Source organism: Teleopsis dalmanni, chromosome 2, assembly GCF_002237135.1.
Source record: "Teleopsis dalmanni isolate 2A chromosome 2, ASM223713v2, whole genome shotgun sequence".
Taxonomy (NCBI): Eukaryota; Metazoa; Arthropoda; class Insecta; order Diptera; family Diopsidae; genus Teleopsis; species Teleopsis dalmanni.
In genome coordinates this window covers 189,451,028-189,477,667 of record NC_051847.1, presented here as the reverse complement: position 1 = coordinate 189,477,667, position 26,640 = coordinate 189,451,028, and the positions used below count along the sequence as shown (strand labels likewise).

The 26,640-nt window shown below is 29.0% G+C and overlaps 1 protein-coding gene and 1 non-coding gene across 2 annotated transcripts in view; one reads left to right on the top strand and one right to left on the bottom strand.

Annotated features, from left to right (window-relative positions):
* The window catches only part of LOC119676408 (serine/threonine-protein kinase Warts-like), a 57,271-nt gene extending 32,602 nt beyond the window's left edge, over window positions 1-24,669 (bottom strand). Inside the window, exons 1-4 of the mRNA XM_038087647.1 lie at window positions 24,225-24,669; window positions 333-2,550; window positions 144-264; window positions 6-79 (exon numbers count right to left, since the gene is read on the bottom strand). Of these exons, the coding sequence (XP_037943575.1) occupies window positions 6-79; window positions 144-264; window positions 333-2,550; window positions 24,225-24,338 (2,527 nt within the window). The 5' untranslated portion in view covers window positions 24,339-24,669. The remainder of the gene's footprint in view (window positions 1-5; window positions 80-143; window positions 265-332; window positions 2,551-24,224) is intronic.
* A 621-nt stretch (window positions 24,670-25,290) lies between these two features.
* Window positions 25,291-25,409, top strand: LOC119686619. Its single transcript, XR_005253019.1, has one exon. It is a non-coding gene; the product is annotated as a 5S ribosomal RNA (ribosomal RNA).
* Window positions 25,410-26,640: the final 1,231 nt, after the last annotated feature.

The window sequence follows — 26,640 nt, the reverse complement described above, 5'->3', positions numbered from 1 at the left end:
AAAACCAGTACACAATCCAAAATCAGTTAGTTTTATGTGACCGTCTCTATCGATGAGTATATTATCAGGTTTTATATCCCTGTAAAGACATTATAAATTTGTTCCATTCATTATATATATGTGTGTAATTTTTAAATGCCTACCTATGAATGAAACCCATTTTATGCACACTTTCTACTGCGCAAGTTAATTCTGCTATATAAAATCGAGCCAATGGTTCTTCAAAGATACCCTTTTTAATTAATAATGACATAAGATCTCCACCTAAAAGTTTTAGGAATACATATCAAATATATCCATGTTATTACAAAATATTTGTATTTTCAGTTTACCTGGTATATAATCCATCACAAAATATAGATTTTCATTATCCTGAAAACTGTAGTACAGCTTAACAACCCAGTTATTATCGGCTTCTGCTAAAATATCACGTTCTGCTTTCACATGCGCTACCTGATTCCGCTTTAAAACGTCGGCCTTTCGCAGCGTCTTCATGGCATATAAATGATTTGTTGTATCAATTTTTTTCACCAGAGATACTTCTCCAAATGCACCCACGCCTATATGTTTAATTTTTACAAACATACTCTTATCCATTTTGGCACGCTTCAGGCGTATGTAATTACTCTCCTTTTGGTTAAGCATTTTGCGCATTTCGACTTGGGTTTGCGTTGAGAGTCCAATTTTTATCATCTCTTTTTCCAATTGATTCTTACGGAACGTGCGCTGTTTATAGGATTTGAGTACATTTTCGATATGTTGTTCCATATAGAATTTAAAAGCTTGTGGAGAATATTGTCGTATTCGACACTCCTTACGCTCTTCTTCCTTCTCTTTAGAAACTTTTTTGCGTTCCGGTATTGGTGAGGCATGTTTGATTTTTTTACAATTTTCAGAGCCTTTACCACCCGCACCAGCAACTGATGCCGAATTTGCCGGAGAGCCTCCTCCACTGCCCGAACTTGTTGTACCACCGCTTCCACCGTTGTGTTTAGCGGGTGGTATCGGCGGCGTTGTTGTCAGGTTACTATTCATTATATGATTATTGTTAATTAAATTATAATTTATATTTGGATTGTTATTATGCAAACCGCCATTGCTTTTTATATCCATATCCATATTGTTATTATCTGAATTTATTAGTGGTGGTGGTGCTGCCGCACGTGTACTCTGGTACGGTGGTGGTGGCGGTAATTGTCGGCTACTTACTGGTGGCGCTGCAATTGCTTGCTTTTGTTGCGCAGCTAGAGCTGCAGCAGCAGCACGCAGTTGTGCTTGCTGCGCTGCAACAGCTGCGGCAACAACAGCCTGCTGTTGTTGTTGTTGCTGTTGATGTTGGTGATGCTGCGCTGCTTTTGCTTGCATACTCTTCGCATATGACGGTGGTTCGATACAAGGCGGTTTATTCACCACTGCACCATTAAGTGGCGGCGTAGTAGGAGTAGGCGGAACTGGCTTAGAAGTAATGAGTGTAGTTGGCATTCCACCAGCCAACAGAGGAGATTGTTGTTGTGCTTGCACTTGCTGCTGTACAACAGCAACTGATTTCTGTGGATACGAAGGTGGTGCGTTTAGGATGTGTACAGGGGAATTACAAGCCGAAGTAGTTACCGGAGATTGTGGTGCTACAGCTGTCTGAAGCACAGGCTTTTGTACCTGCGTTGATTTAACGCTCTGCATTATAATTGGCTGCTGTCTCGTTTGATAGGCGCGGGGCTGTGGTCGAGCAACTGCTGTTGCCTGCAATGGTAGGATTGCACTGTTTGTTACGGTTATTGGGCTAGGGGAACCAGCTGAAGTAGCAGAATATATTCCGCTGCTGGGGGATTTGCGATAATCTGATTGCGATTGCGTCGGTGATTGACGCGATTGCATAGAGGCTGTATAGCTTGGTGGCGGTGCAGAAGTAGTTACTACGACGGTATTTATAGTATTTATAGGATAAGGTGGTGGCGGTTCTACAGCACTACCACCGGACTGGTATAAACTTAATGCTTTCATTTGTTGTGACAATTGTTGTTGGGCTTTAATGCCATTTTGTGGTATAACAGGAGAAGTGCCCCTTGTTGGATTTGGAGTAATAGCAGCAGGGCGGGTTGTAGCTGGTGAACGACGTTTATATAGTTGATTCGAAGGCGGTGGTGGTGGTGGAGTCGCAGATGAAGATAAAGTAGGATTTCTTGGTGGTGGCGCAGGTGGTCCAACATCACTAAAATTTGATGGCGATGGTGAATATGGACCAGTGCTTGCACGACTAACACATGTAACTTGCTGATGTGAATGCGGGCTGTCTGATCGGGAACTGCCCGCACCAGAATCCAATGCAGGACTACATCTAAGGCAGGTTAAAGGAATTTCTCGTTCTATGCTCGGCTTTCGACTTAATTTTGTTGGTATTAATGTTGTTAATACTTTTGGTACATGGCCATTCATTTGAGCCGCCGACAGTACTGCAGGTGATGGTGTTGCCGACGATGGTGGCTCCATCGGCGGCTTTGAATATTGATAGTCGTAGACATCGGAACGTCCATTGATACGCGAAAGAGAATTCTGTAATGAAAAAATACAACATTTCAAAAATAAGACATAGGTATATATTATGTTATTAACATGATAGTTTTAAAATCAGTTTGTATTTTTAAAGTCTTCTAAAATTTGGAGAGCAAAATTAATTATTAATTTAAAATCACAATTTTAATAAATTAATAAAAATAGACTTATGCTGTAAAACAAAAAAAAAACCAATATGTCTGTGACTTATACTAGTGGTACTTTCTACATAATATAGATAGGTGTTATCCGCCTATCTAACAAATATACCTTCAAATCTTTATAGATAATCATTAATAAAGTGACCTCTTGATTAAGAAACCTATTGGCACATTTTAACAAACTTAAAGGTGCTTAAGTTAGTAATCCCAACGTGATTTTTCAAAAATGAAGCTCTCAAAACTTGATACAACACAAACTCTCCTAGAGGACGTAACTTTTAGATGAGCAGCTACACTTCTTTCTATATTATTTGAAAGAATTGAACCCCTTTTTGATCAATACCTTAGGTTATACCGGCAATCCCTAGGGGATCCCCTTAAGCCTATTGACCCATTGTGTTACCATATATAGAGAAAAAATTCAGGGTTTAAAATCACCTGGAACATTTGGCGAAGCTCAAAATGCTTTTTAGTGTCAGGTCTTGTAATTGATCAAGATCCTCAATACCTCTCTTGGATGAACAAAAAATTGGGTTGTGATGAGTGTTTGCTCACGTGAATTTTCACTGTATAATTTATGTAATTTTATTAGAATCATACACAGCAATATATACGAGTATCGTCAGACTATAGTACTCTGTATTATATTTCAAGTCACTATCAGCAGACTTATTTTCATCTCCTCTGGAGAATGCACAATCTTCTGGATTGTTTTTAATGAATAAACTATTTATTTTCATCTCCGCTAGAGAATGAACAAGTCTCTGGATTATTTTCAATGAATAAGCTACAATCAGTTGACGATTTTTAAATAAGGACTATATTAAACCCATTCTTTAGTGTAAAAAGAAACATATATTGTTATAGCTAATAGTGATAACTTCTTCTTAAAAGACATTACAATGTTCAGATTATTCAAAAGATCTATTGATATCTTTTCGTACAAAATTTGCTATCTCAATATTAATTTATATATTTAAATAAATTTTCAAGAAGCCAAGTAATGTCAAAGAGCAAGCAAAGATCAATGTTGACAAATTACTTAAAAAATTTTTAAGCTACAAAATATATAAATAAATTACAAATGGTGCTATATCTAAAGGACACACGCAAAGAAAGACAACAACAACAATATCATAATAAACAACCAAACGTTTAAAAATTAAACCAGAGATAACAGCAGACGAGGAGGAGGCATCATTGTCAAACAATTGAGATCAAAATAAAATAAATAAACATTTGGAATTTTTTAAAATTGTATTTTAAAATTGCTAAGAAATTTGTATTTGGTTTGTATGAACGTTTGTGTATATGCCTTCATAGCCAATGTTTGTATCGAATATGTATTATATAGCCAAGTCAGCCAAATTCTACACTTGGCATGAGCACAGAGCAACAGCAGTCTTAGTAACACCAGAACAGCAGCCAGAGTCGCAAGGCACTGTCAACATTCCAAACAAGATCATCAATTCTGAATTACAAAACGATGAAAAAAGGAAAAAAAAGAGCATAAAAGTGCTGCAAAAAATAATCAGAAAATGAAAATATGAACAAAATTTTAGGGTAAACTTTTCGTTTGGAATATGAAATTGATAATAAATTTAAATTTTGATCAATTTTCAAAATTTATTGATGCTTGTTTTTCTGATATTATTTAGTAATTAAATATTTCAGAAATTCAAAAAAAAATACTTATATATATATTTATACATATACTTATATATATATTTATACATATACTTATATACTTATATATGCATTTATATATCATGTCATATGTACTATATACACTACGTTTCCGGTATACTCCTCATAATTTCCTAAGTTGACTCAAAACTAGCAAAAAATCCATATAGCAATGAGGATTCATTTTTAAAATTTACTGAGATACGTTCAGTTAAAGAATAGCGAAAAATTAGAAACGGTTTATTTAAATAACCAATTTGTAATTAATTAAATATCCTTTAATTTATTACCTAAAAGAACCTTATTCTAAAGTAGTAACCAAACTTATATATCAAAAATTTTAATAAAATGTTTAATTAAGTCTTCGAATATTAATGCTTTATATAAGTATTTTCCTTTAATCAAGCACCGATTTCCGATAATGGGTCTCTATAGTGATCTACTACCTACCTACCTACTACTTTTTTTTTAGCAAAAACACAGAAATTTATTAATTAATATTCATACGTCATAACAAATTTGTGCTGTTTTGTTAAGACATATTTAAATAAATGGAATTTGTTCATGTGATAGGTACCCACCACTATGAAATATGGCTGCATTCCAGAGACAAATTAACAGTCAGTTTAATAGAGAACACCTGTACTATATAATAGCTGCATAAGTCAGCAAGTCGTCATCTGTGTTTTAAAATGTACTCTGTACTACAGGGTTAGGCGATTGAATTGGGAGAAGCGCAGATGGACATGATATTAGTACGATACTTGCTAATGCTGAGAATTTTAACAGACTAGATACATTTGATATTGTAAGGCAATATGTATAAATAGGTGCATTACGTGTATAAGGTGGATGATTTCAGCCCACAGCTTCAGCTACTCTGACCATTGAGGTTGGCTCCTTAGTAAAGAGCGTCGTGGTGGTTGTGGTTAATGTGAAGTTGCATTTTTCAACCGGTTACTTTGACCCAAAGATCAGCAGAGGTTTTAAATAGGCCTCACTCCTCACCACGAAGGAAATTGTGCCCAAAGACATAACTTGAACTATGTTACCGGCGGTATTCTTCGGAGTTCCAATGGAGGGTTCATCAGCGCAATATACAGATGCGTGTATAAAGAAAACCGTGGTGTTGAGCCTTTCAGCTCACGGTATCCACGTTAAATTTTGGATCTTCATCCAACATATTTTTCAGTTTCGGGTACTATCAGGTAATCACGTAGAATTTAAAATGAAGAAATTAATATTTTTTTCAATGGATTGTTTGACATCTATCATTATTTTGAGATTTGGTTACGAACAAGCATATAGCCAAGGAGAATTTAAAAGATATACATATTTGATTTACGAGAACGTCTTTAACATCTACCATATTTTCACGATTCAGGTACCGTCAGTGACGTAAACTTAGCCAGTGGGAGCTTAAAAGAAAGAAAGCCATATTTTATATGCGGGAATCGCACTGATATCTACCATATTTTCAAGATTTAGGTTCCATCAGACACGTATCCATAGCCAAAGGGATTTAAATTCCCTTTAAAAGAAAACAATATTTTTTTTGTAAGAACTTCTCTGATATTCACCATATTTTTGAAATTCAGGTACCATCAGGCACGTAGATTTAGCTAGGAAAGATTTCAAAAAAGGAAACAATTTTTCATTTGTGGGATACCATACAACGTTACCATAGCCAAAGGAAATTTAAAAGAAAAAAAGCAATATATGTTATGTACCATATTCTTGATATTCAGGTACCATCAGGCAACAAGATTTAGCTAGGAAAGATTTCAAAAAAGGAAAGCAACATTTCATTTGTGGGATACCATACAACGTTACCATAGCCAAGGGAAATTTAAAAGAAAGAAAGCAATATATGTTATGTACCATATTCTTGAGATTCAGGTACCATCAGGCATGCAGCCTGTAGGGATTTAAAAGAAAACATTATTTTATTTGTCAGAAGTAAAATTCTGATATGATATTTATAGACATTGTTTATATTTCAAGAATGTTTAAATCATATTCAGTAAAAAAAATGTATACATATTAAAAAAAGTACTTTCAAAAGAAATTGTTTATTTTACTGCAAAGAAAAAGGAACGAAACAAAGACAAAAAAAAATATTGCATAAATTAATCACATTCTTGGTCGAACTCTTACACACAAACAAACAAACAAATATAACTGAATACGAAAAAGATACAAAGAAATCAAATTAGATACTTTTTTCATTCAAGTAAAGGAAAAGTAGACAAAAATTATATAAAAAAAAAAAAAAAATACGTATAAATAAAAATAAAACTTAAAATGAAGCAAAACAAAGAAATGAATCTGAAATTTACAAAATAAAATAAAATAAAAATAAAATTAAAAACAAAAGCAAAAGCAAAAACAAAAATATCTATATAAAATTGTAAAGTATGGCATTATATATGTAAGTATATAGATGAGCATATTTTGAAGCGGGGAGCATTACAGATATTAAAAAGAAACGAAAAATTCTTGGCGTCGCGTAGCTATTTCATACGCTAAATTCCTGAAAGTCAAGAGCAAAAGAAAATCCCAAAACAACAACATAGTGATCAGACCAGAACAAACCAGACCAGATGTGTAGCTCCATGACGATACTTAAACGGACAGACAATTTTCAATTTATGCGATTCAACTGTTGGTTGTTGGGTTGGTTATTGAAGTTTGTGCCACTGGAATTACGCGCAGCACGACTTCGACTGTGTTCAAAACAAAGTTTAAAAATTCAGCAACATTAACGATAAAACCATAAAAAAAAAAATAAACAAGAAAAAAAAAAAGAAATGGTTAAAATAAGATACTCATGCATTTATTTCGACGTCGTTCTGAAAATATGCAACTAAAAGATCCTTGAGGAATAAAAAAAGATACAAAAGCAAAAATTACAAAAAATAAAAAAAAATATATATATATATATATAGATAGAGGTAAGTATTAAAGGAATATAAAAGACTAAGGAAAGCAAGCGTTCTTTTTATGCTCTCTCTAAATGGTGCAAGAATAACATCCAAAGCTGATGTTTTTCTCTAAAGTAAAGGACGGACGTTCACTGTCTTGAAATTAGTTAAGCAAAAGGTAGAAAGAAATATTTTTACTTTTATGAGCCTTTATACCACATGATGAATGGAGTATTGTGCAGGGTTGGTGCATGCTGCATGCTGCATATTGCATACTTCATACTTCATACTACATAGTGTATGGTGGATAGTATATGTTGAACAATACAATAATGAAGCTGATATTATTGTACTATATAGTTAATAATAATGATGGTAGTAGTTATGCTGATCATGTTTATGCTGTTGATGATCATGGAAGTTGCACCAGCAAACCAACCGCATACCACACGTTGAAAAGGAACATTGCACGCTGCACAGATCAAAAAGAAGTAGACAAGTGATAATAGTGATGGGCAGCAAAAATTATTTTTATAAAAACAAGAACACAAAATTAGTAATATACATACATATTTATATGTTATATTGTGTATATATATAATAAATAAAAGTAGTATACAAGAACAGAAAATATGAAAAATGCAATGAAATTAACTTCGCTAATGAATGAATGAATTCGAATGGTTGGATCGATGGATGGATGTTGGTTCTTCGATTTGATGGATTGCTGAACAATCATATAAACACATGCACATACATACATAAACAGCATATTTAGGTTTATTGTTCATAAAAAAAAAAAAAACCTGCAGTAGGAAAACAATTAAAATTTCAGCACTTTTTGTTTCGTTCCAGTATAAACAATATACCATATCCGTAAGATAATTTTTAGCACCACTAATTTATAAAGCTAAAAAAGTATCAACACAACAATAATAACACCAATAATAATAATAACAAAAATATTAACTCCAATGAAAACAATTTCAACTTGTCTCTTTTTCTATCTTTCTCTCTCTATATATATATATACTATATATACTATATTTTTACCAATAGCTTGGTAAACTTTCAAGTGATTAATGCCAAGGTTTATCGAAAGCAAGTAGTAATTGAATTAAATTTATCGAAAGCGCTACATCATCGAAACGTAAACGAAAACATAAACGTAAGAAAAGAAATATTCTTAATTGACACTTTCAAGTAATTAATTTGTTTAAAACATTAAATTGATGACGTGAAAATTGGATTATGCTCAAACAAAAGCTAATTGAAAACAAATTATACAATAAAAAATAAATTGATTTTTAAATAGTCAAAGAAAACAATATAACGTTAAAGTTCTTCAAGGTTTTCTCCAAGCTTAGCATAAATATTACGTGGAAACGTTCTGTTTATCTAATACCAAAATACATTTAAGCTAGTTTATACATTTATTTTATATATAAAAAATCTTAATCAATTTAATTCAGTATTAAAGACAAAGTATTTATACTAGAATATTTTTGATATATTAAAAATAAAAAAAAATATATATAGATTATAATTGTATATTGCATTTATATGCCAAATACGAGGGCGGTTTGATAAATCATTGACTTTTTGAATAAAACACATTTTTTTTCGGCAAAATAACATTTTATTTTTCTACATATTCACCTTTTAGCTCGATACGTTTAGTCCAACGTTTTTCTAATTTTCTTATTCTTTCCAAATAATAGGTTTTCTCAAAGCTCTCAAAATACGCGTTTGTTTCGGTAATAACTTCATTCGACTCAAATCTCTTACCACCCAGCCATTTCTTTAGGTTTGGAAATAGAAAATATTCGCAGGGGGCTAAATCTGGAGAATATGCTAGATGGGATAGCAGTTCGTATCCCAATTCGTGGATTTGGTATCATAATGCTTAATCAGCACACGAAATTCACTTTTTTCCATTTTCGTAAAAATGCAAGAGGTTGTCTGCTTTGAACGGCTATCAATCAAACACCAACTGAACAACGTAGATTCCTCAAAATTAAAAATTTGCCCACTGGTAGATTACAGCTGACGGCAGCACTGTTGCATTTGGAGTGACTGACTTATCAAACCGCCCTCGTATAATAAAGCAAATAAAAATATTATTCAATACAAAAATAATATATACCTACAGAAATATATGCAGGCAAACTTAACTTATATAGTAGCATTTTGTAAAGTTAAGGTTCGACTTAGTACATTTTGAGTTAAAGAATTCTTTTGTAATTGTATGTAATTTACTCTATAAACCCTGCTGAACTCTATTTAGTTCAAGTTACAGCAGTTAGAGTTATGAAAATTTGACTGTATTTATTAAAATCGCAGTCACTTCCCTTGTAAAGAGTCTGATAAGCTAATTCAGATAAACTGATCTCGATAATCTCAGAATAACTATTGCTTCAAGAAACTAATGTATAGATGTAATGTAATAAGCTAATGTAGAGTACCATTAGCTTATATATAATTTTCTCCGTATTACGTTACTAGATTAGGTTCTATGCATAGGAACAAAAGAAAATCATGCAATAAATAATGGTTCTACAAAAGAATATTATTCAAATTTAACAATTAAAAGAAAAAAAAATATTAATTAATACAATTATGCTACAGCTGGTTTATGATGACTTCGTTCTAATATAAACACAGCAAGTAAATTTGTTAATGAATTTTAATAACAAATTAACAAAACTATAAGTTTGAACGTACAACTCAATACGACTTTGGGTCAGTTGGCTAATGAACACTGACTCTGATCTTCAAATTTGGCAGGGTTTGAGTTCAACCCTTCGTACTTGCAGTCTCAAAAAATTAATTACGAATAGTTAAATATAAGAAATAATTCTAAGACCGCTGATGATGTGTATTTAGCAATACTCAACAGCTGTATGGTCAGGTCAACCAAAAATTCAATTAATTAAAATAATATAAAAAGAATTTTTGTGACTGTAGTTCGCTACTTTTCGAAACCTCTCTATATACATAAACATTATTCAAGAAATGGTCAATGAACAAAATATTATATGCATTCCAGAATACGGATGCAACAACCTTGCCATCCAATTTTAGAAGTTTTGATCTCTTCCTACGAGTTTAATCGGCTGCTAATGATTTTTATGTTTTAAATATGTTGTATTAGATCCAGGTTTAATCGATTGTTATATATGTTACATTCACTCCAAATGGCGCTTTGCGTCTTGAGAAGAATTTTCTAAGCTAACTTGAACGAAGCATTAATATTCCATGTCATAAGATGAATGGTCGGTACACTCTATATTTTACAAAATCTACAGATGACAGTGTACTATAATATAATTCTTATAGAGATGGTTATTTACAGAAACATGTACCTATACTTAAGAAACGAATGATAATCCTGATTTCATAAACAATATACTTTAAAATATGTCAGCATTTTGAAAAGTTGATTTGAATAACTTGTTTTTTCTTCTTTCATACCATTTATGATAGTAATATGTGGCATATATCGCCGGCATAAATAGATCTGGTAGAATTTAATGGATTCATTAAAACTGAGAAATCTTTTAATTTTTTAACAAATTAATTTGCATGATTGTATGATTTATGATAATAATATATATACACAAGACATCGCTAACATAAATACACCTTGTTTTATTTCAAGATGCTAGTGGTAGAAATCGAAACGATTCATTAACTTACTGCTCAATTTTAGTCAAAAGATTGATTTTATATTCTATATTTAGTTCTGTCTTATTGGTTTATTATGTGTTTCAAATTACTAAACAAAATTTTATTTAAAAAGGTGTATGTAATATATATGTATATATGTAATATCTTATATCTTATGTCACATCTATTGCTTGAAAAATCGTGCCAGTTGAATATCGACCTAAATTTAGTTGTTTATTTTTTTTTTGAGTATAATAAGAATCTATAAAATTATAGAATAAAACAGACAAAATATATTGTATTATTATCAGAAAAGAAACGCACTTTTTATAATAATGCAAAAAAATATGCCAGTATAATACAAAATACATATATGATATATATACAATATTTTCTTTTTCAGAAAACGAAAAATAATATTTTTTAATTTATTGAATTTTAAAAATTAAAATTTTTTCTTATTAATTTTATAAAATATATGTTTAAAAATATTTTCAAAAAAATTCAAATATCTCCTTGACCGAAATAACTTTGAACCTGAAAAAGAAAATTAATTTTTTCAAATTTTTTTTCTTTTTGGTAATCAAGTTGAAAAATTCTTGGCAATAATATTTCATTTTATTTTTTTCAAATTTTGTGTATCTTTTGTTATTATAAACCAAAAAAAAAAGAAATATTTTTATATATAGATACATTTAAACCAAATAAATATTTTTAGAAATTAAAAATTCAGAGAAAATATTTCACGCTCATATAAGAATTTGAAATAAAACATTTTAAAATTAAATTTTTTTTAAAATAAAACTATTTTAATTTTTAATTTATATATATTTCATCTGCCTATATAGATTTCTGTATTTCTTCCAGATAAGACATTCTAATTTATTCTTACATGTAAAAATTTTTTGAAGAAAATGTTCCAGAACGTTTTTGGTACAGGAGGAACCAAAGTAAATAAAAAACTGTTTAAATTAAAAAAAGAATTTTTAAATATTATATTGCAATAAGAAGACAAAAAAAATTAGTGTGAAATTATTAAATTTAAAAACCAAATTTTAGAAGATTATAAATAAAATCAACTTTTGAGAGACCCACATCTACGATTTCTATAATGTATGCGTCAGGTCAGGTGCTTCAATTGTCTTAAGAAATCCTTAGACTTTTAATAAAGATGAGCACCTTGAATATATTTATTACATACATGAATAAAATTACTTTGCAAAAGACATTAATAAATGTTATATACAATAAAATAATCCTTTACAAGATACAATACGACATTACTTCATAGTAAAATTAACCCGATAATTAGTAGATATCATTACTATCATTTCTCATATATATCAAGAAATTCAAGTCAAAGTGTTCATTTGTTATTATAAAATCTATATTCTAAAACTTGTTATCGGAATCTAGATACAGGGCCACCACTTCCAGTTTACTTCTGACTTTCCGCAATAAGAAGACTAAACATAATTTTTAAAGAATAGTATAATTACCTTGTCAAAAACTATACTCCGTCAAAATATGTCAATCAATAAAAAATAAAAATAAATTGGAAGACGCTCATCAAGGCACTATCAAATATAAATATTCTTCCTTCCATATATGTACACCCCGCTATTTGGTACTAATGATTTATTTTACCAGATTGAGTGGTGTGAACACCAGTTCTGCATGGCAGTTTCTTTAATGGCAGATTCTTTTCTTGTATGTTTACCGACTATTTCGTATCCCATTATGGTTCCAATGACACGGGACCCAAATAACATCAACATTGTTTTGTTCTTTAACGTAATTAAACTCACTTTGCTTTGTTTCATTAAGTAAGAGGTTTTAATGACAGAAGTAAAAACCTAAAATGAAACTGCATTGAAGCTTAGCTATCTAGTAATGTCATTATGTTAGTTTTGAATGTAAAGTCTGCATTAAGCATACTACATGGCTCTCCAATTACAAACACTTCCGCCTGAAAAGTGTTTGTCGAGTTAGGAAGGCATATATACATTCAAGAATTCTATTCATTTACTCCACTATGAATCTCCTTACCCCATTAAGAAACTATATTTTGAGAAATTGCAATTTCACAAATAAAATATATTTTATATATATTTTTAAAGCATAATATAAGAAACTATAACTGTTAAATCTAAAGTTAATGCTTTAGGTAAAGAAATGTAAGACAAATCAATATACACAGAATTTCATGATCAAGCCTCTGAAAAGGAAAAAGCCAGATTAAGGATTAAATATGATAACTAATGAGTAGGTATGGTTTTTAAATATGAAAACATTTTCAAATATTGTTCGAAATTCCTTAAAAAACCATAGAAACAGTAAATAAATTTTCTTTTACATATTAAAAAATTTGAGGTTATGTGTCTCACTAGAAGTGCAAGCTGTTCGCTACTTTTCTTTTCTATTTCTATTATAGAATTTATTTCTATTATTCTATTTATTTCTATTATAAATATATGTTATATTTCTATTATAAAAATATAGAAGCATAAATTTTTATTATAGAAATATAGTAGCATATATTTCTATTATAGAAATATAGTAGCATATATTTCTATTATAGAAATATAGTAGCATAAATTTTTATTATAGAAATATAGTAGCATAAATTTCTATTATAGAAATATAATAGCATAAATCTCTATTATAGAAATATAGTAGCATAAATTTCTATTATAGAAATATAGTAACATAAATTTTTATTTTAGAAATATAGTAGCATAAATTTCTATCATAGAAATATAAAAGCATAAATTTCTATTATAGAAATATAGTAGCATAAATTTCTATCATAGAAATATAAAAGCATATATTTCTATTATAGAAATATAGTAGCATAAATTTCTATTATAGAAATATAGTAGCATAAATTTCTATCATAGAAATATAAAGCATATATTTCTATTATAGAAATATAGTAGCATAAATTTTTATTATAGAAATATAGTAGCATAAATTTCTATTACAGAAATATAGTAGCATAAATTTCCATTATAGAAGTATAGTAGCATAAATTTCTATTATAGAAATATAGTATCACATATTTCTATCATAGAAATATAAAAGTATATATTTCTATTATAGAAATATAGTAGCATAAATTTCTATTATAGAAATATAGAAACATATATTTCTATTATAGAACTATAGTAGCATATGCTTTACTGGGTATGAAGTATGATGTATGATGTTACATGATTGAAGGAATTTTAATCATAAGCATATATATTAATGCAAATACTGTCATAAGTAGAAAAATGTCTTAGGAATAAAAATTCTTAAGAGTTACAAGTGTTCAAAAATGATCATTTATTTACTTAAATTAAATATGTAAAATCTGCTCAGAATATGATTTAGTAAGGAGTGTAAAACAAATAAATCTAAGTGATTGAAATTATTTTAAACTGAATGATATACGGAATAGTAGAGCAAAGATTTATGTGGTCTACTTAAAGTAATGCCCGTACAAAACAAAAACAAAAACAAAAATAAAAATAAAAACTATTTAGAATCTAAAAAGTGTATACATTATATATGATACACACGTTTTAGTAAAATTTTGAGAGTTCAAGAAATTTACTCACACACAATACGGGGTTCCATCTAATACATCACAATTTTATAGTCTGCAACTATTTTTCTATACTCAACGCCCAATAAATAATTTCTCAGAATGTGGGTCGCAGATACGCGTGCAAGCGTAACTGCGTGAATAGCTGATAAAATTGGTAATCAGTTTTTATTTAAATTTTAATTAATTTATTATTAGTTTAGATATAATATATTTTCATGTGTCTTGTCTTGTCTTGTCTTGGCTTTTCTTTCTTTTGTTTTAATTTTTGTAAATTATTTAAGTTGCGTCGGCGTTAATGAATTTCTTTGTTGTTTTTATTAGTTGCGCTATTTAATTATACTTTACCATTTAGCATATCGAATCTAATGAATATATGTGCGCGTACGTATGTACGTTTCAGATACAATAATTTCAAAACATTATAAAGACATAACATACATTGTCGTTGTTGTCTTAACTATTACAAATCTAAATATATTTATAAAGCATTATTTATATATATATATACCATATATATATCTATATATATATAAATAAATATATGTGAAACGTGCCCGTCATGGTAGGCGTTGTATTATTGAAAGTCTATGCATGTATATTTATTTTTGTATTAAAAAAATATTAATGCGATTTATAATTTTACACATACATATAACTAAGTCAATATGTAGATATGTTTGTATCTCAAATAAAGACTCGTATGTAAATGTTTCGTAAAAATATTCATTTATGGGAATCTTACATAGTTTATGCTTTATTTGGTAGAATTAAATTATTATTATTTTATTCGCGCATTAACGTTTTGATCCATTAGCATAACAATTGATAGTTTCTTTTTACTTTTGCAGATAGATACGGATAGCCTTACATATATGAAGAGTGTGTATCTATCAATGTGTATGAGTGAAGCTTAAATAGCGAAAACAATATCAACAAATATTAAATTAATTCTATGAAAAATTCCTTAAAATTTATTTATTTGGAATTTTTTTTTGTATAAAAGACTTTTGAACAATAGAATATTTGTGATTTTAAAACTTGTTTGCTGGCATTAGACGAGTTAAATTTATTAATACAATATCATTTTTAATATCAATACATTAGATTTACCCGAATAAACCAAACTAAATACCTAAGAAAATTGTGGCTAAATTTCTGTTGAACTGCTGCTGATTTACAAACTATTTTTAAATTGTCTAACCGAAGCATTAACACATACCATAGATTGGAGATGTGTACGAGTAGTATGCAATTACAGAGAAACTAAAATTAACAAAACTATTTAAATCTTACACAGATATAGATAGATAGATACACTGGTATAAATTCTTACTTAGTTATTGTAGATTTGTTATAGTCATACCAATTAGCTACACTTGTATGAAATTATGACCAAAAGCCTTTCAGCACAAAGTATGGTCTGTTATGCTATAATGTGATCTGTTCTACGCCCATTTGCAGGAAGAATGCCATGCAACTCACTCTACCATACACAACATATATATTCCTTCCTTTAATTTTATTCCATTTTTCTTTTCTTTTGTTGGTTTTGCTATTTTTATTTTAGTGCTGAAAATTAAGTACAAGTGATGTCACACAATGCTACCAACTGGACGCTTGCTTGGTCAAGTCAGTCAATAGTCAAGTCACTATGTTTCTTACTTATCCGGGACTTCTGCTGCTACTTTTGCTACTTCTGCTACTTTTGCTACTTCTGCTATTCAACAACAACTTTAGCAGCTTTGGCAGCTTTGGCACGAAACTATTGATCGGTCGATAACAAATAGCACAAAACAGAAAAAATCCATTGAGCAACGCATCGTAATTTACAATCGCGCTAACAGTAGCTGGTAGTGCAATCGTAAAAATTTTAAATTAATGACCCGTCAGATCATATTTAAGAATTTTTATGACGAAATCTATGCTGTGACGAGTGAGGGAAGTGCGGCAATGGAGGCGAACAAAGCAAGAAGGCTGACAACAGGCAAGTAGGGTGAACGAGGTGACAAAAGACAAAATACAGTAAGTATTAAATATATATATATAGTTGGCACTATAGACTAGCAGCCCGAAAATGATAAAATATGTCTACAACCTAATGAACTCTTAGCATATACATATATATATATATATATATACATATGTGTAATGAGATGAAACATAAAATAGAAGTACTTAAAAGGCATGAAGTTATATACAGTTATATTAGTAAATAGTTAAAAACAACAAAAAATATATAATAAAAATCTTCATAAACACTAATATTGTGAACATTTTTAATATGCAAAAAGCTTGGATACTTTAAAATACCTATTGAATAATGGCAGACATGAATATGCTATATATACTACACATGCGTGAAGTTAAAAGTTGGCACGAGGGACCAGAACATGAAGAATTTTCATTATACAATGTTTTCTATTAGACTAAATGTGATTTATATTCAAATACAATAATAGTATACATTAATATATATATGGTATATGCTGACTATATAATTAATAACAGCTACATTATATTATTAAAATTATTTTAAATTATATCATATATATTACCTTCTGCTCAAAAAGTACTCGGATTTTGTAAATAAAAAACACAAATTTGAATTTTATTCCAAATTTATTTTATCTCCTTCAAAATATGCTCCTTCTGAAGCGATACACATATGCCCGTAGGCCCGTGAAGGTATAGCTTTTAGTTCCTTCAGCGAATTCTCTTTTTCCGATTCAATCGACTTAAAACGCTTACCACGAAGGGGCATTTTGAGTTTCGGGAACAGGAAAAAGTCGCACGGATCCAGATTTGGCGAATATGGTACCTGAGTGATGACAGTGGTGCCGTGTTTGGTCAAAAAATCGCGCAAAACAATAATTTTCCATAGTAAAAATCGCTAAATGCACTTGAGGTAGTCTCACATTAACAGCTGCTGTAAACAAACTAATTGACAGACGGCGCTTAAATTTGTACCATATGTCAAGAAAGGGTGTACCAACATAACAAAAAACAATTTTTGAAAAAGATCTATTACTTAAGGAGTAGTTAAGAAACAACAAAATCCGGATACTTTTTGAGTAGAAGGTTTGTAATATGAGAGAATATAATGGAACTTTTATAGTGTAATGATATTGAAGGAAGAACTTGAACGAGTCTAAAACAATACATAATGGTAGGAAATAATGCAGTAAAATCTATAAAATTTCAAAATGTAAGGTGGTTAGAGAATGCTTCCGAAGGGTATACAAAAATAAATCTCTCACAAAGACACATTTTTGGGAGCACGCTAAAACCCATGTTATATAGAACACCACGGACACGTCAAAATTGACTTTTTCGACTATAACTTAAATGTATGTTATGCAGAGTATCATATCAATTTGTCAATTTCCTATTTTTACTATTACTTTTGTAGTTTTTGGTTGTGCTTGACTGAGTGACGAGGCACAGATATCTCTGAGTCTCATAAATGAATTTAAACCGATATTAGTTTTTTTTTCTTATTCTCCGTTTTTTAATATGCATTGAAAGCAACAACAATTTTGATTTTATCGTGACCGTGACACTTTACATAACATAGACATATGACTTAATCGACGTCATTAACAAATTGAGAAATCTTTTCAACACATCAGAAACAATGGAACACATTGCCTATGGAAGCACAAAAAATAATTTAATTTCCCTGTAACTTAAATCTAGAAACATGAAAAACGTTTAAGTAGACCCAAAAACGTACGCCCCAGACTAGCCCATACTCACTCTATCAGTGTTAAAAGTATACTATATTGTACAATTCTACGTAAGTATATAATAAACATAATAAATTACAATATACATAAACCAATTAAAATAAATGTTTAAACAACAAATCCTTGGTTTAATAGTACGTTAAGTTAGGTTAGGTTATACCGGCGATCGCTAGGGGATCCTATACCTATTGGCCCATTGTGTTACCGTATATAGAAGAATGGTTTAATAGTAAATTTAATTTATTTTTATTTTTTTAAATAAAATTAAAATTTTCCAGAGGAATATAGAGAAAATTAAACATTTCCATTTTGCAATTTAAAAAGTTTATTTTATTAAATTATATTAATCATATATTGGAAATCTGAAACTTAAATTGTCAGAGACAACTGTAATTTTTTTAATAATTTTTAAAATGTGCTAAATTAGGGATATTATGCTTTAATTTTGCACAGAAATATATACATTATTTATTGCAACTATGAAAAAAATATTTTCGGTTAAATGAAGAAAAAAAAAAATAAACTTAATGTGTTAAACCATAAATTGTATAGAAAATTATCAACACATTTACGGAGACAAATGATGCGGCATATTTTCCTATATATATAATTTTTTTTTTTTTTGTGTTCGTCTATCTTTCTATCAATATGAACATAGAAGAAGAAGAAAAAAATTAATGTTACCCACGACATGTCTACTTTTCTTTTGTAGACTTTTTAGCTCGTAGGCGATTAACACCCACTTATGGCACGAGCTTTAGAGATTATTCACCTGTTTTTGAAGTTGGTAGACGAATAATTTAAAAGAGCATCATGACCATCAAAAATATTGTATTTTCTAAAAGGCTTTCGTAATAAAATTCACATTAAAATAAAGGAAAAATATTTATTAAATTTCGATTATATATAATAAATATTTTATATTATTTTATAAAGATTTATTTTCAAAAAATTTTCCAAAGATTTTGTTGAATATTTCATACCTAATGGATATAAACACATATTGTATCTTTTATACATAAGGAAATTAATGTGTTTTCTTAAAGGGACAATCATTATTTGATTTAATTATTGATCTCAATTCCTTGATACTGACTAGAAACATCAACACTTCCAACCTTTTTCGTATTAAAAAAAATTTCCATAAAAAAGTATTAATTCTTGTTATGCCTTCAGGAATGTTTTAATATTGAATTTTAGATTTCTTTATTTAGAATACTTTAATTTGATTACAGGCCAGATCTATATCCAAAAAACCTTTCAAGAGAGGCTTAGAGGCCGTTCGATTTTCTTCGATAAAAGATCGAATAGTTTATATCGATGCAAGAATTCAAAAAAATATAATATATATATTTATTTAGACTATCATGACCAATGACCTTTTATGTTTTTATTATTTATTTTATATTTATATATATATATTATATATATTATTATATTTATTATATATTTATATATTTAGTTTTTATTATTTTTGATATGAGAAAATTTCATCATACGGTCAGCACTAGACCTTCTGATTAGTAAAATAGCTAAAATCGTAAAGAAATATTTCATTGTCAAAAAAATAAGTCACCTTAAAAATTTTGAAACCCTAACAGATCCTTCTTTCCGCCATGCAGTAATGTACAACCAGTTTTTAATACAGATAATCACATCATTTATATATTTGTTAACATATAGCTTATAACTGATAGACTTACCAACACCGCGTTATCAAAACTCAAAATGGTTACAGGCTCCTCGGGGAGGTATGCAGATCTGAGGTCAATTATTGCTTAGTCTGATGAAGTGATAAACAATAATCTAGTCAAGATGTAAAGAGGGGTTTTGAAAATACCTCGAGTTAAAAAAGCGTATAAGTGCTTAAGTGCACGAACTCAAAACAGCTTCAACATAACAATATAGCTTATCGGTTTGATTCCGAAGGAGTGTTAATCGCTCAAACTCTTATACTGATAAGTGCTAGTTAGGAACTTGATATCGGGAATCTTTGTGCTCATTATCACTAATTATTGCTAATGATAATGAACTGTTCAATGGATCATAATTATCATTCCACTTACTATTAAGTTAAGAAACTGAATATACCAAATTACAGATTATGAACTGTAGCACATATGTTCCTGAGAGGAGATATTAATTGCCGTCAATATCTTAATACACGAAATCGTTCCAGTACTGAAATTTTAAATGCTTACAACAATAAACTTGTGAGCATTCTTAACTTTATATTAAAAAAATAGCAAATAGTTTGCAAGAAGGATTTCTGCAATGATTCTTATAAAAAACAAGGACTAGTGTTTATATTTAAAAGCAATAAGCCATCAGAACTATACCTTTAACAAATTATTGTAACATTTGAAGAGAGAGTATATGAAGAAGAAAATATCTGTGCAAGTTTATAAAATAATAGGGTGTTCAAATATTATGCTAGTAATCCTATTGCTAATGAAAGCTATAAGATCTTCAAGTGATAGTCTAGGCCTCACATAGCAGCTGATCAAAATAGAATTAAAATTTATACATATTTTTTGACAACAAACAAATTATAAAGTCTTGAACAAATTAACTAGTACTATAAGTTAGCTTTAAGACTGTGTAATATAGAGGGATTCCCTTAATGTATCTAAATAAATGAATAAGTCAAGCAGCTAAAAATTTTGGAATTTAGAATTAAGCAGGAGTATGTCTTTAAAATCAAGGTTACAAGTAATACACAGCGTACTAAAAAAGTCATTAGACCTGGCAGCAATTAGGTATGTAGTAGGTAAAGTGTAACTAATAAAAAAATAATTATGTAAGATTTGATGATACTTAGAATTTACACTAACATATGTTAGCCATGAATTTACATAGCTTGTTAAGTTATATTAGCAAATTTTCATTACAAGTCAAATAATAGTATGAAGAAAAAAGTAAAATTTATTTATATATATTATAGCGCTAATTAGTATTAAGAACATTAATTGAATTCTCTAGAAGTATATATAGATGAAAGCTAATATATACATTGTTATTACTGAAGAAACATTTTTCGTATAGAAAAAGGAAAAAGAATGGTAATAATTATAATAAAGAGCTACAGCTACTTCTCGTATATAAAGAAAATTTTTTAGAATGGTATATATGATCTGAACTATAGGACTCATAGGTAAGGTAAAATCCGTATAGTGCTTAACTAATCTTATGTTGAAAAGCAATTACTGAGCTGATTGTACCATATGTTGAAATAGGATCCAATGGATAGAATGAAGATTATTATTTAGTTACGTTTGCAAGCCAACACATATTACTGTGCAGATTGGAGGGCCGCAGAAACAAGTATATACGTCCACGGTTTTTTTTTTTTGAATAAAAAATAAAAATACGGTGGTAATGTTAAATTTACTTTTATTATTCATTTGAATTAATTTTATTGTGATACCATAAAAATAAAATAATGTAATTTTACTAGAAATAATTAATAATATATGTGTGGCCCGCGACATGTTTCCACACATATATTAGCCGTGGGCCGCATCTAGCCCCTGAACCGTGCTTTAAACAGCCCTCTAATATTATTAGATTTTATTAAATCAAATCTAACTATTAAAATTAGTAAAAATATAATTTAACAAAGTTTAAATCTGACCATCTTTAAATCCAATATTTTAAACAATTTTTGATGATAAACTATTTTATGTTCGATCTTCGATTGACTGTTAACACTAGAACGCTACACCTTTAAAAGAGATAATAGTTAATCTTTTTTTAAATGATAACTGGGTGTAATTATATATAATACATATATATGATATAGTTTATTTCATATATATTTTCTTTGTTAATATGTTTGAGTATTATTAACATAATCCAACGAAGAAAAAAAAAATGAAAATATTTGGCTTGTGGGAAGAATACAGAAGTTCGCAATTAGCAAAAGCAAACAAAGATAAAATTTAATTTATTGTTCATGTTAAAATAAAATGAGAGAAAAATGAAATTAATGAACTGCCAACGAAATGCAATTGACCTTCTTGCCATTTAAACACGCTTCGAGTAGGATGGCAGCGTGAGCAGGAATGTGTGAATTTTTTATCTACATATGTAAATACTTATTTACATGCGCATGCATAAGGTATCAGTCCGTCAGTCTAAGCTATCAGAAGCGAAGATAACTTTAAAATTCTAAAATTATAAACCTTTGAGGCACAATTTTACAGCATATTACCCCCCTTAGAGATTTTAATTTATAAGAGATTGTGTACTAATATGTTATATTTATAAAGAAAAATAAGAGAACGTATTATTTTTTTCTATTTTGTATAAAATTTATTGATAATTTCTTGGCTGAATTTTATATAAATTTTTCTATTATTTAATTAATAAGACAATAATTTGTTCACTTTTCAAAATATCATTATATTACAGATAGATAAGATCATTTCATATAGTATCGACCTATCAGCTAGTTAGACAAAGATTAAGAATTTTAAGGAATAATAAAAATTACTAAAGAACTCATACAATTTCTCTATATGAATATGTAATAAAATAGATATTAAAAAATGTCTATAGTTTTCTATAGTAGAAAAATAATTTTCACTTCTATTATCTAGAACAGTGTTTCTCAATCAAGCTGCGTACTAGAAAAATATTCCATCTGTGTTATAAGAAATGTATATTGAATATGGTTTGCAAATAAGCTAATATTTTTTCAAAAAATAGTATCTTTAAAAAGATACTATAGTCATTAGCGTAAATAAAGAGTTTAGTAATAGTCAATAATCCAATAATCCATTATTCTATTCGAAACAATATATTTTCAAATATCTTACATACCAACCTACTAAAAGCAATACTTTTGATATATAAATGTATTAAAGATTGTAATCTAATCAATAAAATTTAATTTATAATATCTTAACTCAAAACCCTAGCAGTTGACTCTTAAAATATTAGTTGAAATACATAATATTATTACCATTAAAAAATTATTAATAAAAAGATATTCTAGATTTTTTTTTTTGTAATTTTAAGCTATAATATTTTCTTCCCATATATTTCATTTCGAGTTTTTGGTGCAGTTATAAAGCACTCAATTTTTTAAATGGCTTTTCGATTAGTAAATCCCGATTTAATCTACATTTACTCTCGATCTGCCAAAATTTTGTTACCGAAACGAACATTTTAAGAGTAATCTAACATTGTTTTAATCGTGTCTACTAAGACTTTTATATTTTTCACAAATTCATATTCTTCTGGTGTTAATACGTTAATATATTAATACGTTCCATGTTCCAAATCTTAAGTCCAAATTTAGTCGCCATAGTCCGTCAACGTGTATACTTCCATTGTTCCGAGGCATGTCTAAGGGTTGCGTAGGGGTAAAATTTTTCCGATGCAGTGTTGCTGGCCTTACGATCAACCCCCAACTTGGAGGGCCAGATCTCCTTATTTGCTAACCCGGAGATAGGATTGGTGTTAAGTAGTTAGAGAATTTCCGCTCAACTATATATTTTCAGGTTATACATATATCAAATCAAATCACAATTTTTTTGTCAAATCATATAAAACAGCTGTTAATTTCTGAGTTATTTTGCTACTCTAACAAAATATCTAGAGGGTTATAAATTAATCTCGAGTGTTATACATTTTGCCCCAGAATTAACAATCAAAAATGAAAATTGCACTAAAAGAGGGTTCTTTCAGCATCTCGATTGAAGAAATTACTTCAGATTTATCAAAGGACCCCGCCATCAGATTAGATAACATACTTAATTAATTTATTAAAGGTAATGTTATTAAGTAATATACATAAACTATAATAATATTAAAAATGTTCAATATCGTTTATAATGAAATTCTACGATTATATTAATTTATTAAAATTAAATTTATATTTCTCTCTTACCTGTAATCCAGGTTTTGGTACTTGAAAGCGCGTAAGATCCTGTTTGATACTTTCGAGCGCCTCTGTTGTATATTTATTATTGGAGCGACCCCTTTTTTCGCCCGCTGAATGCATTCTTGCGATACTTAGTAGTCATATCACAATCGAATTAAACAAATATAAATATATAAATTATACAAATCCGCGACGTAAGAATTTTATATTATATCTTTTTTTCTTTTCTATTATTTTCTTTTTTTTTTTTGTTTTGCGTCTCTGTATTTCTTTACGTATTATAATCTAGTTAGCTCAAAGTAAAATATTTGAATCAAGATAAGTAGTGAATTTATGTTGTGTATTTTTGTATTCGTTTTTTTTTATTATCACTTGCGAATTCTTTAGAAGTATAAAACACTTAATTTGCATTATGGAACACTTTAGATACACCGTGTAAATATGTGTACGTTTTATATTTATTTTACAAAAAAATACTATATTTTTTATGTATACAATATTATCACTACGGAATAGCAATAATCTTTTATAGTAAATTACTTCACACTTTTCTTGACAGTTGAGTATTAAGAAAAATAGTTGACAATATCTGAAAATAAAATAAAAAATACAAATTAACATTTAATATATAATAATATATAATTAAGTTTATTATTAGTTAAGATTAAATGTGCGATAAAATTATTTTTCTGCAAGTTATGCAGATCAAAACCCTGACTTAAAATCCAACCCACATTTTTCGCACTACACCACAAACTGTCACATACTAAACAAATCAACCGACTATGACTATTTGGTGAAACCTTTGTTCACACTGCAATTATGATTAAATACTGAAATGAAATACTTTTTTATTTATAGAACATAAATGCAAAGTATGAGTAAGCTATACTCATACTTTATATGAGACTCATGGTGTTTCATGGCACGACAGTACAGTTCCTTTAAGAAAGTATACATATAATAAAGTATAAATATTATTAGTGGTATTTCCATACTTTTAACTTTTATAAATACAATATGTTTGTTATAATTTTGTTTCAAAATACATGTTTTGTATTTAGATGTTTTAGCCAACGACCATACCACGTTGAATACATCGGTTCTCGTCCGATCACCGAAATTAAGCAGCGTCGGGCGCGGTTAGTACTTAGATGGGGGACCGCTTGGGAACACCGCGTGTTGTTGGCTTCACAACACTTGAGGTAGAAAGTGATTCCTGTCAACTCTGTCATGAGGAGAAGGAAACATCAGAACATGTTCTATGCAACTGCCAAGCGGTGGCAAGACGTAGACTCGATTACCTTGGTAGCGGGATCCTGGTCCCAAATCAAATAGGTAAAATTAAGCCCACTGCAATTATAAGATTTATAAATAGTCTAAAATTGTCCTAGTTGGGCCTATAGGCGCACAATAGATCTTTTACATCGGGGTGCACAAATAGCCTATTTAATAATAATAATAATAATAATAGATGTTTTAACTTATTTGAACCTAAAGAACACTGCAAATATTTTATTTAACCATATATATATAGATACATATATATATATATAAATATCAAACAGAAAACCTTCCAGGTATATGTGTATTACGAAATGCTTGTAGAATGCTTTTCTTAAAAATGATTTTCATCTAAGCCATCTTAAAGTAGATCTCTTACAAATTACTATATCTATTTTAAATTTAACAGGCACCAACGGATACACAATTGTCTTTATTTAAAAATCAAAACGGAAAGTGAATTATTATGGATATATCTCTAATAAAAGAAAGAATGGTAAGAGAAGTAATCCTATATTAATATAAACTATAACTATAAAACTAACTAGAACTAATTCTATTTCTAACTAGAAAATCCTAGAATTAGAATTTAAGTGAACTCAAAATGTGAGTATAAGTAATAAATTTCTACATTTGGGAAAACGCTCAATAAACAAATATATTATATTTTTAAAATATTCAACTCTCAAAAAATTCATCTATTTTATCTACTTTTTCAGCAACAATGGTTTTTATGTGGATAGTTGTATAACACTTAAAGCCGATCTAAATGAAGACCACCAAAAACCGCATCAATATTACAAATTTTCGCAAGAATACAGCATATGGTTTTGGAAATCATTTTCCATCATTTTCCACCTGTTCGAACAACTTAAAAACTCATCACAAAAATTAGTGAATTAAAATAAGAATTGAATTTTAATTTCTTGATATTAACATAAAATAAATCTTATATCAGTTAATACAATTATTGTACAATTACATTCCTCTGTGTGCAATGCATTTAGTGATCGGATTGAACTTGTGTTGTTTGCATTTTCATGCTGTTTTGCTTTATGTGTACTTTGTGTTGACTAATAACTTTTTCTGCGCTCTTTCGTTCACATTTTCTACGTTCAATAAGCCCAACAAAATGCTC